This window comes from Gadus macrocephalus, chromosome 11 (assembly GCF_031168955.1).
Source record: "Gadus macrocephalus chromosome 11, ASM3116895v1".
In the NCBI taxonomy this organism is placed as follows: domain Eukaryota; kingdom Metazoa; phylum Chordata; class Actinopteri; order Gadiformes; family Gadidae; genus Gadus; species Gadus macrocephalus.
The window spans coordinates 24,230,617-24,249,394 of NC_082392.1; the positions used below are offsets into that span (position 1 = coordinate 24,230,617).

The window sequence follows — 18,778 nt, forward strand, 5'->3', positions numbered from 1 at the left end:
ACATACACACACACACACACACATGCACACACACACACACACACACACACACACACACACACACACACACACACACACACACACACACACACACACACACACACACACACACACACACACACACACACACACACACACACAAACTGGGGTGCATGTGGCTCAGGAGGTATAGTGGGTTGGCTAATTACCGGAATGTTGCTAGTTCGATCCCGGGCTCCTCCTACAGTGTCAAGTTGTCCCTGAGCAAGACACCTTACCCTAACTGCTTCTGAGTAGCTGGCTGTTGCCCTGCGTGGTTGACACCATTGTTGGTGAGGGAATGGTTGAATGTTAGGCCAAATTGTAAAAGTGCTTTGAGTGGCCACTGGTTAGCACTGTATAAATGCAATCTATTTAAATGCAGTCCAACTGCTACACAATCCACATAATGTGTGTGTGTGTGTGTGTGTGTGTGTGTGTGTGTGTGTGTGTGTGTGTGTGTGTGTGTGTGTGTGTGTGTGTGTGTGTGTGCGTGTTTGTGTGTAGGTGTTAGCAGGGCATTAGCCATGTGTGTGCGGTACGACGGTACAGAGGTGGATGACGTTTACTGCGACGCAGTGACCCGACCCCAACCCGTCCACGACTTCTGCATCGCCAGGGAGTGTCAACCCCGGTCTGTCTTCCTGCCTGCCTGTCTCCTTGAATGTTCTACCTGCCTGCCTGCCTGCATGTTGGTCTATTTATCTGTTGCTCTCTCTGTCTGTCTTTCTACCTCCCGGCCTTTAGTTCTGCTTGTCTCCCTGTTAGTCTATCTAGGTGTCTTTCTGTCTGTCTGCCTGTCTCCCTGTACTGAGTGGTACTTCCTGTGTGTCCAGATGGGAGGCCAGCACCTGGAGTGAGTGTTCGCGAACGTGTGGCGAGGGCTTCCAGTTCCGGCTGGTTCGATGCTGGAGGATGTTGTCCCCTGGGCTGGACAGCTCTGTGTACAGCGACCTCTGCACCCTTGCTGAGCTGGAGAGACCCCCGGAGAGACGGCCTTGCAAGAGCCCTGCCTGTGGGGCACAGTGGGAGGTGGCAGAATGGGCAGAGGTACAGCGGTCTCCCAAGGACAAACCCTAGCCCTAACCTTAACCCTAACCCAAACCTTATTACTAATACTAACCCTAACCCTATTACTAATACTAAACCTAACCTTAATCCTAACCCAAACCCTATTATTAATACTTACCCTAACCCAATTGCTAATAATAACCCTAACCCTAACCTTAACCCTAACCCAAACCTTATTACTAATACTAACCCTAACCCTAACCTTTACCCTAACCCTAACCTTAACCCTAACCCGAACCCAATTACTAATACTAATACTAAACCTAACCCTACTACTAATACTATACTATTATTAATACCATTCCTCTACCCCTCGTTCTAGCTCTACCACTTGCCCTAGCCCCATCACTAACCTAATCCGACCACCAACTAGTAGCCCTAGTTTTAGCCCCAGTCCAAACACTAACCTAATCCCACCACCAACTACAAGCCCTAGTTTTATCTCTAGCCCCAGCAGCATGTAAGCTAGACAACCTGGGGTCTGCAACCCGACCCAGATACATGGTTACAGAGAGCGACAGCAATGTATCATCCACCTAGATGTTGCAACAACTGAAATCTTGTTGTTTACTTTTGAAAGGTTTGTTACACTCCAATAGTATAATACAACAATGGAGTTGTGTTCACCAGTTAGAGGTAAAAAAAAGATGGTGAGTTTTTATTTTGCCATCTATTATCAACAGATTGGGTTGTATAGTTAAGCAATAGATCACGACAGGCTGTGGTATATTCTCATTATACCACTGTTTAGGGGCGTTGTCCGGCCTCCTAGTTCAAGCAAGGCGATGATCAAAAGAAAAAAGTGAGTCTGTAAAAACTATGGCTCAATCTGTGCTTCATGGAATCCATGAGAAGGAAAAGAAAAACCAGCGTAATACGGTTTCCATTAGGTCCGCTACCACTGGGGGCGGAGCTATGGAGTCCAACTTTCCAATAAGGAACTTCTCTCGTCCGTTTCTTATTTGAAAAAACGGCGGGAATGCTATACTGGCAGACAAATCCAACTCGTCAACTGGCGAGCCAATAGGAACCCCTCTAGTACATTTTTCATTTGACAAAGGGCGGGAGAAAAATACTGGCAGTCAAATCCAACTCGCCAGCTGGCGAGAGGATATTGACGATGCCGCAAAAAGAACATGCCGATATTCTTAAGCCGTAGAAGGGGCCCCGGACTCCAACACAGAGTGGCCGAGTGAGCCCCTGGACCTGTCTAACATGTAAAAACTGACAAAGGGAGTGCTATACTGGCAGACAAATCCAACTCGTCAACTGGCGAGCCAATAGGAACCCCTCTAGTACATTTTTCATTTGACAAAGGGCGGGAGAAAAATACTGGCAGTCAAATCCAACTCGCCAGCTGGCGAGAGGATATTGACGATGCCCCAAAAAGAACATGCCGATATTCTTAAGCCGTAGAAGGGGCCCCGGACTCCAACACAGAGTGGCCGAGTGAGCCCCTGGACATGTCTAACTAAAAAACAGACAAAGGAACTGGGGGAAGACCAAGACGCAGCCGCACAGATGTTTTCCACCGAAAAGCCTCTGAGTAGAGCCATTGAAGCGGCCACGCCCCGTGTCGAGTGAGCTTTAATGCCCAACGGTGGCGCTAAGCCCTGCCCAGAGTAGGCTAAGCACACACCCTCACATATCCAGCAAGAAAACCGCTGTTTGGAGAGAGCGCGGCCTCTGCCAGTGTCGCTATAACACACAAACAACTGTTGTGTGGAGCAGAACGCGGCCGAGCGTTTCACGTACTTAACCAGCGCCCGCACCGGGCACAGGAGATGCAACTCCGCCTCCACCTCACTAGAATGAGATGGGGGGAGAAAAGCCTTAAGCACAATATCTCTCGACCGGAAAGAACTGTTAATATTTTTTGGGAGGAACGCAGGATTAGGTCTGAGCAGCACAAAGGAGCTGTCCTCGTTAAGCAACAAGCAGCTTGGGCTGACTAACTCACCGGCCCGCTTGGCAGAACCCAAAGCCAATAAGAGCCCCGTCTTAAAGGACAGGGCATCCAAAGGGCCTGAGACAGAGGCTCGAAAGGGTCCCTGGAAAACCCCCGCAACACAGTGGGGAGATCCCAGCGTGGTGTAGGCATGCGCGAAACAGGCCTAACACGTCTAGCCCCACACAAGAATCTCTTGACCAGTGGATGGCTGAAGATCGGTCTACCATCACAGCCTGCTTGGCCAGCCGAAACGGCTGCCACATAGACCTTGATAGTGGAGAAGGCCAAACCTTTCTCCAATAAGTACTACAGAAACGCAAGCACGCTTCCCACCTCGCATTGAGATGGGACAGCGTGGTTCCTGTCACACCAATTAGAGAAAGCGCCCCACTTTGCCGCATAGAGGGAAGAAGTAGAAGGTGCACGAGCACTCTGGATAGTGTTGATAAGTGCTTCAGGCAAACCTTTGCCCTGCAGGATAAACCTCTCAGGAGCCAAACCAACAGCCGTCCCGAAACATCGGGCGGGCGGGTGCACTGTCCCGTGAGCCTGTGAAAGCGCATCCAATCTGAACGGTACCGGCCACGGCACCGTCCAAGAGAGCGCCGCTAGCTCTGGAAACCACAGAGCTGAGCGGTTCTCCGGAGCCACTATAATGAGGGACAATCTCTCCTGTCTGACCCGTTCCAGAATAGGAAGGATCAGCTGGAGTGGGGGAAATGCATACAAGAGAGCCCGCGGCCAAGGTGTGTGTGCCAACGCATCTACCCCTAATGGGGGAAGATCCCAAGGTGAGAGAGAACCACCACCTGCAGTGTGTGTTCTCCCTGGACGCGAACAGGTCCACCTGAGCCGTCCCGAACCTCTGCCAGATCAGTCTGACAATGTCGGGATGTAACCGCCACTCGTCTTGGCGAGGACCGCCGGGAGACATGAGGTCCGCCCCGAAGTTCTGGGCGCCCGCGATATGCAGGGCTCTTAGACTGAGGAGATACTGATGAGCCCAAAGCCAGAGCTCGACCGCCTTTCGGTGGAGAGTAGAGGAGCGCACTCCCCCCTGTCTGTTTATGTATGCCGCCACCGACACGCTGTCTGTCCTGATCAGAACGCGGCGGCTACGTACCAGGTGAAAGAAATGCAACAGCACTTTCCTCACAGTGGCGATTTCCAACACATTTATGTGTGCTGTGTGCGTGAGCCACTCGCCTCCGACTGAGTGGGAGAGGCACGTTCCTCCCAATCCCGTCAACGAGGCGTCTGTGAAGACCACTACGTAGGACGTCACTCTGCCCAGGGGAACACCCCTGAGAAGGGCGGGGACGGTTTCTGAATATTCCAGGTCTGGTGACACCGAACGGGGTACGAGGAGCACCCTGAGCTTGTGTCGCATGGGGTCCAACCGTTGGCGAGTAAACCATCGATGGAGTCTGTGCATAAAGAGCAGACCCAGGGGAACCACGGGATGGGCAGCTGCCATCCGCCCTAACAGGCGCATGGTGGACAGTGCGGTCAACTTTCTGCGAACGCGAAAGCTGGAGAGTGCCAACAGGATGGCGTCTCGTCAAGGAGGCGAGAGCATCACTGTCATGGTGGCTGAATCTAGGCAAAGCCCAAAGTAGACTATCTGCCGGCTGGGGAGCTGGGAGTTCTTTTCCCAGTTGATGGCAAAACCCAGGAAGGGGAGAGATGGTTTATCACCGTCATGGTGTCCCTTCTCGCAGCTTCTTCTTCAGAGCAGCGCTCTGATAGTGAAAATTCTGAATTTCCTCACGGCAACAAATCTGTTGAACATGCAAAGATCTAGAATAAGTCTCTTCTCCCCTGACTTCTTGGAAACCAGGCAGTAGCGGGAGTAAAACCCTAGGTGTGAACCGTGGGGGGGAACGGTAGTGATGGCCCCTTTCTCCAAGAGACGGGCCACCTCTGCTGCCAGAGCCGTGCTTGCCGCTGGGTGGTAGACGTTACAGAGTCAGTCGCTGTACACGCAGCGAGCTGTCTAGACGTCGCGCTTATGTCCACTGAACAGGCAGCGAGACGTCTAGCAGCTGCACTCGTGCCCGATGAACGAGCAACGAGTTGTCTAGCCGCCGCGCTAGGATTGCCGCGCTGTCCGCTAGCTGTGACCACAACATGCAGACCCGTCTTCTCACCTTCCACAGACTGTAGGAGGGAGATAGAGGGGGTAATGTGGGGAACTAGGAGACTGGATACAAGCGTCCGTATCTATGGGCTCGTGTAACGAGTCTCCAGTCTACCCACAAAGCTCAAAGGGACGCCGCTTATTTGAAGCAGGTGAACCAGAGATTATGTAAACACGCCGTCCGGCCGGCACCCTACAGCCACCAGACTGAGGGGGGAAAGATGCAGCCTAGCGGAATGCACAACAAGTATTGGACGCAGTTTGCCTAAGGAATATAGCTCTCTAGGAAGTATGTACTGCCGTTCGGCCAAACAGTCTTTATTATGGAAAGAAAAACTGGGAGCCAGCTTGAGGTGCTTCTGGCTCGGCTGTGCTGCTCTCCCCGGCTGCGGCTGTTGCGGCGGCTGCGGCTGCGGCTGCGGCGGGGGCTGCGGCATCGGGGTTGGAGGCAGCCCCCTGGAGCGTTGGGACCGGGCTCGACCCCGCTTCTTTGAGGCCTGCTGGTGGGAGGAGCCCGTGAGAATCTCCCCGAACCGGGGCCCTACAGCCACCAGACTGAGGGGGGAAAGATGCAGCCTAGAGGAATGCACAACATGTATTGGACACAGTTTGCCTAACGCCTCGTTTCCACATACGTATGTTTTTCGTATCCGTGCTTCCGTAAATTTACGGAAGGAGTCGCTAGTGTTTTACGTACGGGCATGAATTTATTTACGGACAAAAGATGTTAGGAGGAAACCGATGGATTGCTTACTCCGGGTAGGAAATTAGTCCTTAGCCCAAGTGAAGGAGTTCAAGTACCTCGGGGTCTTGTTCGCGAGTGAGGGTACTATGGAGCGTGAGATTGGCCGGAGAATCGGAGCAGCGGGGGCGGTATTGCGTTCGCTTTACCGCACCGTTGTAACGAAAAGAGAGCTGAGCCGCAAGGCAAAGCTCTCGATCTACCGGTCGATCTTCGTTCCTATCCTCACCTATGGTCATGAGGGCTGGGTGATGACCGAAAGGACGAGATCGCGGGTACAAGCGGCCGAGATGAGTTTTCTCAGAAGGGTGGCTGGCGTCTCCCTTAGGGATAGGGTGAGAAGCTCAGCCATCCGTGAGGAACTCGGATTAGAGCCGCTGCTCCTTTACTTAGAAAGGAGTCAGCTGAGGTGGTTCGGGCATCTGGTAAGAATGCCCACTGGGCGCCTTCCTTGGGAGGTGTTTCAGGCACGTCCAGTGTGGAGGAGACCTCGGGGAAGACCCAGGACTAGGTGGAGAGATTATATCTCAACACTGGCCTGGGAACGCCTCGGGATCCCCCCGTCAGAGTTGGTCAATGTGGCCCGGGAAAGGGAAGTCTGGGGCCCCCTGCTTGAGCTGCTCCCCCCGCGACCCGACCCCGGATAAGCGGACGAAAAAGAGATGAGACAAAAGATGTGGGAGCGTATGATAATGGCCGTTTTTAGGAGACCGGTACTTTGGAACATGAGGATCGACATATACAGAGATAAAAACAAAACCAACCAGGCTTGGAAAGAGATCGGTGAGGAGTTTGGCCTGCCAGGTACTTACAAGTTTTGTGAAAAACATAAAAACTTTCATACGGTATCTCCGTAAAACAACGGCGAAAGTTAAATTTTTTGAACGTATATTACGGACATACCGGACAGAAATTTTACGGAGGGGAGGAGTCTCGGAGGAAAAACGGACATTACGGAGAATCACATAGGAATGAATGGACTTTCGGTCGGAGACGGTTGGATCGCATACGAGAATGTACGTATGTGGAAACGAGGCGTAAGGAATATCGCTCTCTAGGAAGTATGTACTGCCGTTCGGCCAAACAGTCTTTATCATGGAAAGAAAAACTGGGAGCCAGCTTGAGGTGCTTCTGGCTCGGCTGTGCTGCTCTCCCCGGCTGCGGCTGCTGCGGCGGCTGCTGCGGCGGCTGCTGCGGCGGAGGCTGCGGCATCGGGGTTGGAGGCAGCCCCCTGGAGCGTTGGGACCGGGCTCGACCCCGCTTCTTTGAGGCCTGCTGGTGGGAGGAGCCCCTGAGATCTCCCCGAACCGGGGCCCAAATAGTCCATCCGGAGCTAATGGGCCCTGGAGGCTGGCCCGCTCTCGTTCGGGCACCGCAGTGTGGAAGAGCCATATGGCCCTCTGGATCATGGTCGTCCAGGCCATATGCCGGCCGGCCGAAGCGGCTATCGGCTGGCATAGCTGGAGGATGGCACTGGAGAAGCGGGAAACCGCCAGCCATCTTGCGGCTTCCTCCGGGCCGTAAGCCTCCCTGCCAGCCATCAAGGAGACCAGGTCAGAGGAGAGCAGGGCAAGGTTGTTGACCGCCGCCGCAGATTGTGAGGCACAGACGAACACTCTGTCCGTTAGACCGATATCTGCTATCTGCTTCTGGAGGGGGTCGGGGGGCAGCGGCTTCTCGTTAGGACGCCATCCGGCGCCCTGACAGAGAAGAGCTGCCAGGGGAGGGATCCCCCTCGCCTGAGTATCAGCCCACCACTCCATGTTCTTGAAGTCAGTGAAGGCCTGCTGAACAGGTGGGAACAGGGGGCACTGGGTTGCCCGCCGATAGGAAGACAGGGTGCGAAAGCACTCGCCCTGTGTTCAGCGCCGAGGCATCTGAAACATGCCAGGTGCCCGTCACCCGGCGCCAGGGAAGTGGGACAGGAAGCACAATGAGGCCCTGAAAAGGGCCCAGATCTTAAGGAAGTGACCCTGAAAAGGGCCGTTGGTCTGTCGCCTCGCCCACGCCGCTGCCAAGGGTTTTTGAAGCTTAGAAGTCATGCTGTTGATCAGTACAATGCTGAAAGAAAAGGGAGGAAGAGCGGCGGTATGTGCCGCATTATATACACGGTACCCTGGGAAATGTGGGCGGTGCCCAAGTTGATTGGTGCATAGTTGAAAATGTCAGTGCGCGCAATCACGCGCACGCGACAAGCCCGTAAGTCGAAGCCTAGACGGCGTTGCCTACATGAAATAGAACCTAATCATACCACTATAAACATAGCCTTATAATAGCCCTAATATTAACCTATCCCTACCACTATTCCTTCTCCAATCAAACCATTAAACCTAACCCTACTACTAGCAGTAGACCTTAGCAGGTACTGTACAATCAGCCAAGTGGTGACTGGTGTTTTTCTTTGGTTTTGGTCCAGTGTCCCGCCAAGTGTGGCCACCGGGCCAAAGTCGACCGAGAGGTCCGTTGTTCTTACGAGGACGGACCATGCGACCCCACGACCAAGCCCCCCCACACCAAGAACTGCACAGGACCGCCCTGTGAGCGTCAGTGGACCATGTCTGAATGGGGACCCGTAAGTACTTTTAAGAAAATCCTTGAGGAAGCCTGGAAGTCGAGCATTTCATTAGTGTCTGCTGCAGACTATTAAGTTAAAATGTAATTTAACCTGAATTATCTGAAACCATGTTTGTTGGTGTTTGGCTTAACAGATACACATGTACTAGATTTTTGGTGTCACTGAAACGGTTATTACCAGATGTCCGGTGTAACTGCCACGTTACCAGAGGTCTGGTGTAGCAGCCATGTTACCAGAGGTCTGGTGTAGCAGCCATGTTACCAGATGTCTGCTGTAACAGCCATGTTACCATGTTTGGTGTAACAGCCGCATGTTACCATGTTTGGTTTAACGACCACATGTTACCATGTTGTGTGTACTAGTGTTAAGTATTTTTGTCCTCCAGTGTTCAGGGTCGTGTGGTCAAGGCAGGATGACCCGCCACGTGTACTGCAAGACTCCGCAGGGTCGCGTGGTGCCCGAGGCCCAGTGCTCCCAGGAAGACAAGCCCCTTGCAGTGCACCCTTGTGGGGAGAGGGATTGCAGACCTCACTGGCTCAACCAGGACTGGGACAGGGTGAGGACGATGACTTCTCATACATAGGGTTGTATCAATCTGATGCAAAACTAGACAAGTAGGATTAAATGCCCCAACTGTCTACCTTTTGTGCATCTGAGGCATTTCCTGCAAAATACCGGAGGCCTTTTCTGCACACCTTACTGCACGCTTTCTCTGGTACGGAGGCTCTCTGGGCCCTCTCCTAGTTTCTGGCTTTTCCAATTGCTAGAGTAGCTTAAAACTCAATTTCTCTCTAAGGTTGATCAATAAATGAAATAAAGGGAATAAAAATGTGTTTGTGTAAAATATATATAGCAATATCTGCTATATTTATGATCAGAGTGTTTCATTAATCATATTTTCATCTGAATTATTTATTTGAGTTGGAGTTAATCACCTCTTTTGATAAAACTCTCAAATGAGTCCATTTTTATCAGGAACAGCAGTTCGGATACTTTGTGTTGCACCAGAGATGATTGGTTCACACTTTATTTGAAGTTGTCTATACAAGAGTGAAATGACACTATCATGTTATGACTATCAAGTCATAACTATGACATGACACAATCATGAACTTGTCATAAACGTTATGAACATGTCATAAACGTTCATGACTTCGGTCATTAAGTATCATTTGGTTGTTGTTATGACAAGTTTACATTGTTTGGGTTGTCTTGATTATGACTAGTTGACAATAATCAAAGTGATATTACCAGAAGTTGTCTTGGTCATGACAAGTTCACATTCATCAAAGTGACGCTACCAGAAGTTGTCTTGATCATGACAAGTTGACATTAATAAAAGTGACATTACCAGAAGTTATCTTGGTCATGACAAGTTGACATTACATTTGTTTGGGATGTCTTTATAATGACAAATTGACATTAACCAGGATGGAATTACCAGAGGATGTCTCTGTCATATCAACTTGACAAACAGAAAATGCACCTTTTTTTGTATTCATGAAATTACATACATATAATACATATATAAATACATAATGATTATTATAAGATTTGGAAAGTTAAAGACCAATTCTAGCACTTGGTCAGATAGATGTGCGACAGGATATTTCAGAAAACTGGTTTTGTTCTGTTATTAAGAAATCATAAAGGATAGACTGTTTGTCATGACACCATTATGAGAGTGTAACGAATAAATTGGTATGCGCTGTGCGGAAGAAGGACTGGACCACAATGGAGACTGGCTGTTTAGATCTGCATGGGCAAAAAGAAAAGTGTCACTGAGCATCTAGCACCCCATACATAGGTCAGCATTCCCCTCTTCAGTGAGGTTAGCGCAGGCCGCTAATATATAGAAATATATATTCAACAAAAAAATATGAAAATAAATATATACTTAATGCAATTTGCTGCATTCCCACAAGCGTAAATATGACCAGCATTGATATTACATATAGAAAAGATAAAACATTCATACCCGCGCCGCATGAGCCAAAAGAAAAGTGTCACTGAGCATCTAGTGGCGCATTTCCATCGGCGGGTCGGTTCGGTGAGCAAAGGTGCGGGACGGATCGAGTTTTTCACTGCCAAAATTGGGCGTAACCCGGACTGAGCCGTATTAAGCCATACTCGTTTTGAAGTAGGCCTGCTCCTCTGCTCGGGTACTGAGACACCTGAAAGGGTGCCGGTGGCAAATTCGAGCTACACACGCCGTCTGTTGATTGGGCGACAGAATCGCACTTCCGTGCGACAGGGGATAATAACAAACAAACACATTACCCGCGAGGTATTTCTGGACAACAGCGAAAGCTTCGTTTATTGATGAAAATGTCGCGCAAAAGTTTTCGTCCATCTTGGACGTCCTACATTGTTGCGCTTTATTCATTGTGCGCATTCTTCTTTTTCCTTGGATTTATTAGCAGGCTACACTGTGTCGGGCTGCTCTGAGGTCCCGATTCCTACTTAGCCACCGTGGCTATCGCTTTACGGCTTAAACCTCGCCCTACCATAAGCAGTGTTTCCTCTACATGCACGTGTTTTAAAGAGCTTTTCTCTTTAAAATACGAATCTTATATTATTTTGCGCTACGCAAAATAATATGAGATTCCGTCCGCTGGGTTTACACTTCATATCCAGGTCAATTCACACACTTCACACACACACACGGAGAGTAGAGGAGAGATCCGTCTTATCTCTTTAAAAAACGAATGTTATTTTGCGCTACGGACGCTTCATATCAAGGTCAATTCACCCACCTGAGTAAACTATTTAAACTGAGAGGAGAGGAGAGCTCCGTCTTCTCCTTAGAAAGAAATGTTATTTTGCTCCCCGGACACTTCATATCCAGGTCAATTCACATACCTGTGAGTAAAACATATAAACGGAGAGGAAATTCTGCAAAATTGGAAAATAAACTGGCAGATTCTGAGTTTGCGGTTCAATAGATCATCAGTGAAAAATCGTTGCGACACAATTGACACCTCTAGCTAAATATAGTAACTGTAGAGTTAGGTAATTGTAACTCGGAAATAAGTGGGGAGAGAGGTTTCCAGGGTGTGCTCTTGAAGCATGACTTTATTCAAGTGCCCTTTTATTCCTAGTCTGTTTTACATAGTTTTGAATGATGACTATATGCTCTGTAAGGTGACCTTGGGTGTCTTGAAAGGCGCCTCTAAATTAAATGTATTATTATTATTATTATTATTAAGTGCCTGTTTACAACCTCCCCCGCCTAACCACCAGGGGGCGACATTACATCCTGTGTCCTATAAACCCATTAACACTACAGTAACCTTGAGAACCAGCTACAACATTGTTTTCATCCAAACAAGCCGTCTTTACTGAACAGTGAATTGCATTGGCTTCTATGAGCTGTAGGCTTTCAGCCGCGAGCTTAGGGACCATCTGCAAAGTGCAAACTTGAAAACGACCACAATGGTAAAATTTCAATAGTGTCGCCATTATTGACTGTAGAGTCCAAATACTTGTTCCAAAGAGGTATGGCCTCTTTATGGTCCTACTTCTTATTTTTGAGGATTTTTTATTTAGCAACAATTTCAATAGCGTCGCAATTATTGACTCGAGAGCCCCAAAACTCGTTTCATAGAGGCATGGCTTCTTTATGGTCCTGCTACAACCTTTAGTTTTGAAAAATATATCTCTTCTTATTTTAAAGGATTTTTTATTCAGGAACAATTTCAATAGCGTTGCCATTATTGACTAGCCTGGCTCCGCCCGCCTGAGTACTATCGCTCAATTTTAATTTCCCTTCAGTACTACTTCTGGGTCTGCGGTATGTTAGTGGGTTTTCTCCGTCCAAATTTTGTGCGTCCAATCAGAAAACAGGGAGTGGCTGAGAACAATGACGTTAAAGTCAGGTCTCGTTGACGGACATCTTCACGCACGGTGTTTGGTTTGTTTACAGCCTGCGTGCAACGTGATTCCCGGCCAAACGTTAGCGATTGGTTATGGCAGGTCCAGAGTGGCACTGGGCAGATCCAATAGTTTTAGACTTCAACAGACACCCGCCTTCAAGTGAGTTAACGTCAGTCAATTGAGTGGGTCCAGAGTCTCTCTGTGAAAATGAAATGAAGTACGAGAGTCTGGTAGGACCAGGCTAATTATTGACTAGAGCCCCAAAACGTTTTCCATGTAGGCATCGGCTCTTTATGGTCTGACTCCAACCTTTAGCTTTGAAAAAGATATCTCTAATTATTTTTAAGGAATTTATTTTTAGCAAAAATCTCCTACATTTCTTTTAGAAACAATTTCAGTAGCGTCGCCATTATTGACTCTAGAGCCCCAAAACTTGTTCAATAGAGGCATGGCCTCTTTATGGTCCTACTGCAACCTTTGTGATGGGGAGAGGGGAGGGAGTGGGAAGATGCATTGGTTGGAGGCACAGACCTTTTCGATTGTTGTAGTATTTGTGTTATGTGATTTTACTGTATAGGGTGGTTGTTGATATAATATATTTTTTGTTAAATAAATGTAAATAATTGTTTTAAAGATTATACTTGTATGTTCAATCTCTCCGTATTTCCCCTGCTCATTACTGTGCACAAATGTACTATATACACCCTTATGGTGCTGGACACAGAGAAACCTCTCGGCAGGGTGCGCTTTGCAAGCACATAAAAGAAATTGCGAGCGGAAAAAACAACAACAGACACCCGCCGGTTCGTTTATGACAAGGTCATGACAGTGTCATGTCATAGTTATGACAGTGTCAATTCACTCTTACAAATATTCACAACTTCAAATATAGTGTTACCGATGATGGATAGTGTACAATTTCTCTCTCTCTCTCTCTCTCTCTCCCTCTCTCTCTCTCTCTCTCCATCTCTCTCTCTCTCTCACTCTCTCTCTTCATCTCTCAGTGTAACACAACATGTGGTCGTGGGGTGAAGAGACGCGTGGTGCTTTGCGCCGGCATCACAAGCGGAAAGTTCCAGATGTTTGAAGACGAGGCGTGCAGCGACAGCGAGAAGCCGGAGGAGGAGGACACCTGTTTTGAGAGGCCATGTTTCAAATGGTACACTACTCCTTGGTCGGAGGTAAGACCAACTCATAAGCTCAATGTTCCCCAGAGTTTCCCCAAAATTCTTAAAATATAATAAAAACGTGACCCCTTTTGTCCCTTAACAAGAATCATTAACAAAATTGGCAGCTGATTGGGTAGATGTGTTGACCATGTCATGTGGCCAGGTTTATAAAGTCAATTTTATTGTAAAATAATCTGTCACGACTACTAGATAGCATAGCGACAACATTTCTTAAAAAAATGTGATTGTTGAGCGAAATAAGTGAATGATTTTTGTTTGGCTTTGTTTTATTTGAGACACGTGCATTTTTTTCTCTGTAAGGATGTTGTGATTATTGGTCGCAGTTGCTATTGCAAATTCATACTTGCTTCTGTTGCAGTGCTGTTTTTCTAAAGGGTGTCTCAATGCTTTTATACATGGCACTTAATTTAATTTTTTCTGTGTGATCAGTAAGGGGCCCCACACAAATAGTAGCCTAGGGGCCACTGACCACCTTAATCCCCAACTGCTTCTTAACGTGATTGCTTTAATTTTGCAACTGCATTCTTTTGCATTAGTGCCCCTTTACTGCAGCACTGAGAAAAGCCTTAGGATCTTATAGTAGCGCAGTCATACTTCAGTTTGGTTCCTGGACACTGCACCGTGTTTTCATTGGATGCATTGTATCCTTTGAACCTAAATAGAGTTTAAATTGGATGTGTTTTTTCTTTGTTCAAATTTTGATTTGTCATTTCTGGGACAGTGCACCAAGACGTGCGGGGTGGGCGTCCGGATGCGGGACGTGAAGTGTTACCAGGGAAGGGAGCTGGTGAGGGGCTGCGACCCCATGACCAAACCTGTGGCCAAACAGACCTGTGCCCTCCAACCCTGCCCCACAGAACCCCCAGGTAAGACAACCTGAGATCACTGACTTCCATTGTACTATGATCCCCTGGAGAACACCTGTATGCTTACAATTACATTGCAACGGGGGTCAAAGTACAAGTCCCCTTTCATAAGTTTTTGTGTTTCGTGACCACACCAGGAACATTACATATTGTGCTGTCCTTTTAAATAGTTTCATTGGCAACATTCAATATTCAACATTTCTTCCTGCCCTTATATTGAATGTAATATCTGCAGAGGACGTAAATATCCCAGTACGACCTAAGCTAATGAGCTGAAATGTCCCCTTGGTCCCCAGACGAGAGCTGCCAGGACCGACCCACCACCAACTGTACCCTAGCTCTCAAGGTCAACCTGTGCAGCCACTGGTACTATAGCAAGGCCTGCTGCCACTCCTGTCGACCCATACGCCTTCATTAAGCTTTCTAGACCTGGACAAGCCCACAACCACCACCAGAATTGGAACCAAGACCACAACCATGCACATATGGGACAAATACAAACTCTCCAAGATGTCAGGTTTAGAACGTAACAGTCATGTCGAGGTTTGGCTCCTCCAGAACAATGAACCAATGCAGCACTAAATCTTTGGTAATGAAACAATTGGTGGACCTTTTTTTTTAGCTGCCCCATTCCCATGAATGTCCGAGTATTGTTAGGTTAGCTAAGTTTACATAAGTCGTCCTAGTTGATTAGCTAGGTTAACTAGTATCTTGGTTAACTTTGATCATTAGGTAGCTAGGTCGGCTTTGTTCATTAGGTAAGCTCGATCAGCTAGGTTCACTCGTAGCTAGGTTAGCTTTCATAAGGTTCATGTTGTTTAGTTGGTTTGGTTAAGGTTGATGGATAGATAGGCTAACTTGGTTCATTTGTTACAGGTCACATGCGCAGAATAATTCTCAGAGGATCATCTTACCGTTTTAAGTGTAAGAGCTGATTCATATCTTCAAAACATTAAAATAACTTAACTTACTGCTGCACACTGATGCATTAAATTATTTCTTAATGATTTGTTGATGGCTATTATTTAATTATATTTTAAAGCAGTCGGTGGCACAAAACAAACAATATTATCCTTAATATCATATAGCGATATTCATATTAATATATCATATTAATATCATATAGCGATATCCCTATATTAATTAGGGTACTGTGTTATTATGGTACCCGTGTCTGATAATTTTTTAAGTGTTCATCAAAGTGATTCGAAATAACTTGAGGATTTGTATTTAAGTGATGACTAAAGTACAACTCTTAACTTGACACATTTTAAGGCTAAGAGTAAGTAACTAAGAGTGCTGAAAATTAGTTGACTAAAAGCTTTTTTTACATGTTCAATATTTTAACTTTTCAGTTTGAAATTGACGACAACAGGATAACATCCAGGCTTTGACTAGCAAAACTCTTAGTTCAACCCTAGGTTAATGTATTATAGCTAAGAGATTAACATAAAGGATGCATACTTTTACTTTTGATGCTTAATTGTGTTTTATACTAGGTACAAGATAACAGATTAAGATAACAGTAACTATTTAAAGCAGAATGTTGTTAGAAGTAGGGTGGATATTTTTATTTTGACTTGAAGGAAATCAGTTACTGAGTAAAGGACATAAGTATGTTTGCCTGGATCGTCACACTTGAAGTACGATTGAAGTATATATTAAATGTATATGTTATATAACTATTGTTTCTTCTGTATTTCATATTACCTGATACCTCTTTGTACAAAAAGTTAAAAAAAATTTACTGTTGAAGAGAAATTAAGTCTTGCATTTCCAATAAAACTTGTAAACAAACATTTAACTCCTTTCTTTACAAACAACACTATATTTCACTACGTATCTTTAAAGGAATACTTCACCGGTGGAAAAATGAATTTGTATTAATAGTGGGTCAAATATTAAGTTGTTGTAAATCGTAACATCAATTTCAAATTTTGTACCTTCTTGACCGAGAAAAGACAGACAGTGACATTTTGGCGCTTGCGGATTGAAGACGACAACTCCCACAATGCCAATCAGCGTTCACTCCCTGAGGGATGTATCTATAACAGCCAATCAGCGTTCACTCCCTGCAGTCCAGCATGAACAGCAGCATGGAGGGGAAGTGATTTTGGCCGTATGCGGACTCCCGGAGATCTATATATTAACTAGAAAATGCATTTCCTGCATAAAATGTGTTGAGTGCTGTAGTAAAAAGTGAGGTTGAAAATAAATGAATTGAAGTGAGGAATCTGAAAGGTCAAATGTATTGCCCTGCACTGCTGGTGTGTGTGTGTGTGTGTGTGTGTGTGTGTGTGTGTGTGTGTGTGTGTGTGTGTGTTGTGTGTGTGTGTGTGTGTGTGTGTGTGTGTTTGTGTGTGTCTTTAACCTGTTAATCCCTCGGCCTATTTCACATGCCTCCTGCACGAAATGGGCAGAAGAAGATACTAGAAATTGCATTTCCTGCAGAAAACGTGTTTGAATGCTGACGGCTGAAGGAAAATCGCAAAGCATTGCTGAAAATGAAGAAATGTAAAATAAATAGCATATGAAAGTAGTAGTAGTAGCAGTTGAAGTATAAGTAGTAGTACCTGAAGTAGTAGTAGTAGTAGCTGAAGAAGTAGTAGTAGCTTAAGTAGTAGTAGTAGCTGAAGTAGTAGTTGTAGCTGAAGCAGTATGCAGTAGTAGTAGTAGTTGATGTATTAGTAGTAGCTTAAGTAGTAGCAGTAGCTGAAGTAGTAGGCAGTAGCTGATGTAGTAGTAACTGAAGTAGTGGTAGTAATTATAGTTGTATTGGTAAGAGTAGTAGTAATGGTAGCGGTAGTATTGGTAGGAGTAGTAATGGTAGTAGTAGTATTGGTAGGAGTAGCAATGGTAGTATTAGTATTGGTAGGAGTAGTAGTAGTAGTAGTGGGCAGTAGAAATGTTGAATCGCTTTAATCAAGTGAGAGATTTGAACAGAATTGAGAATTGGAATAAAGCTGTGTGTGTGTGTGTGTGTGTGTGTGTGTGTGTGTGTGTGTGTGTGTGTGTGTGTGTGTGTGTGTGTGTATCTTAAGAGAATGGCGGAGCCATTGCGTGTGTGTGTCTCTTTAAGAGAATGGTTGAGCCATTGCGTGTGTTTGCGTGTGTGTGTGTGTGTGTGTGTGTGTGTGTGTGTGTGTGTGTGTGTGTGTGTGTGTTTGTGTGTGTGTGTGTGTGTGTGTGTGCCTGAACGTCCTCACATTTAGTGGTGGATTTAATGATTCGTTTCGCGACCCAGTTCGCGTGATTCAGTTCGCCAAGAGGAGTCGTTTGCGAATCGTTCGTTCGTGAAACGATTCGCGAACGACTCCTCCCAGTTCAGTCGAGTTTCCGGTGAATCGATTCACCGGAAACTCGGTGGAGGAGTCGTTCGGGAATCAGCCTCGTTTCCGGTAGCGGTGAATCGCATCATGGAATGCACACCATTGCACGGTTCTCAGCTGAGTCAGTCAAGGCTCGATTCCACCGGAGGCGTACGCGCCGCGGGACGGCTGCGCCGCGGTCACCGCTGCTGATCGCTTCCACTATAATCAATGAGACCATTTCCACCGGGCGCGCCGCGGAACGTTTCAGCCGCATCCCAGGAGCGGCGTGCCGCGCCGCGGCGTGCCGCGCCGCGGCGCTATCTTTCCGTCCAATTCTATTTTTGCCGCGAGCCGCTGCTAAACCGCGTCAATTTCGACAGAGCAGGTCGAGCCGGGCAGGAAGTGAAAAGTAAAAGCCATAGAGCATCCGGTCAATTTTCAAAATAAAACACAATACTCAGCTCATGTAACTTCACATCAACATTATTACGTCATGACCGGTGGGTCTCAGAGGGTCGGCAACATGGACGACGAGAGACTCATTGTCGAAGTTCAGCAACATGAAGTCATTTATGTACCAAATCATCCTTTTTTTAAGGAAAATGTCAGAAAGGACAAAGCGTGGCATTTAATTGCAATAGTTTTGGGAGTGGAAGGTGAGTACATTAGGTTTAGGATTATCGCGTGATCTCGTGATCTCGCGTGAATACGGCTTGCTCGCAAGGCAGCGCTACGCTGCCGTTCCGCGCCCGGTAGGAATGGACGCAGGGCAGAGGACGCGGCCGTTCCACGGCGCAGCCGTTCCGCGGCGCGTACGCGTCCGGTGGGATCCCGGTGTCAGACTCAGTGCTACCGGAAACTCGACTGAACTGGGAGGAGTCGTTTGCGAATCGTTAGTTCGTTCAGCCTGGTTTCCAGTAGCGGTAAATCGCATCATGTAAGCCCTATCCAGCGGGGAAAAAACGCCCAATCTGGCAACACTGTCGAACGTCCTCACGCTCCAGCGTCAACGTAAATCAACGAGACCAACAGAAAACG

The 18,778-nt window shown here is 47.1% G+C and overlaps 2 protein-coding genes across 2 annotated transcripts in view; both read left to right on the top strand.

Annotated features, from left to right (window-relative positions):
* adamtsl2 (ADAMTS-like 2) overlaps positions 1-16,228 on the top strand; it is a 44,273-nt gene extending 28,045 nt beyond the window's left edge. The window contains exons 14-20 of the mRNA XM_060065998.1: positions 526-652; positions 855-1,068; positions 8,339-8,494; positions 8,883-9,053; positions 13,378-13,554; positions 14,285-14,429; positions 14,726-16,228. Coding sequence (XP_059921981.1) covers positions 526-652; positions 855-1,068; positions 8,339-8,494; positions 8,883-9,053; positions 13,378-13,554; positions 14,285-14,429; positions 14,726-14,847 — 1,112 coding nt within the window. The 3' untranslated portion in view covers positions 14,848-16,228. The remainder of the gene's footprint in view (positions 1-525; positions 653-854; positions 1,069-8,338; positions 8,495-8,882; positions 9,054-13,377; positions 13,555-14,284; positions 14,430-14,725) is intronic.
* The window catches only part of LOC132467223 (natterin-3-like), a 153,645-nt gene that overhangs the window by 76,270 nt on the left and 58,597 nt on the right, over positions 1-18,778 (top strand). The gene's annotated exons all lie outside the window — the stretch shown is intronic.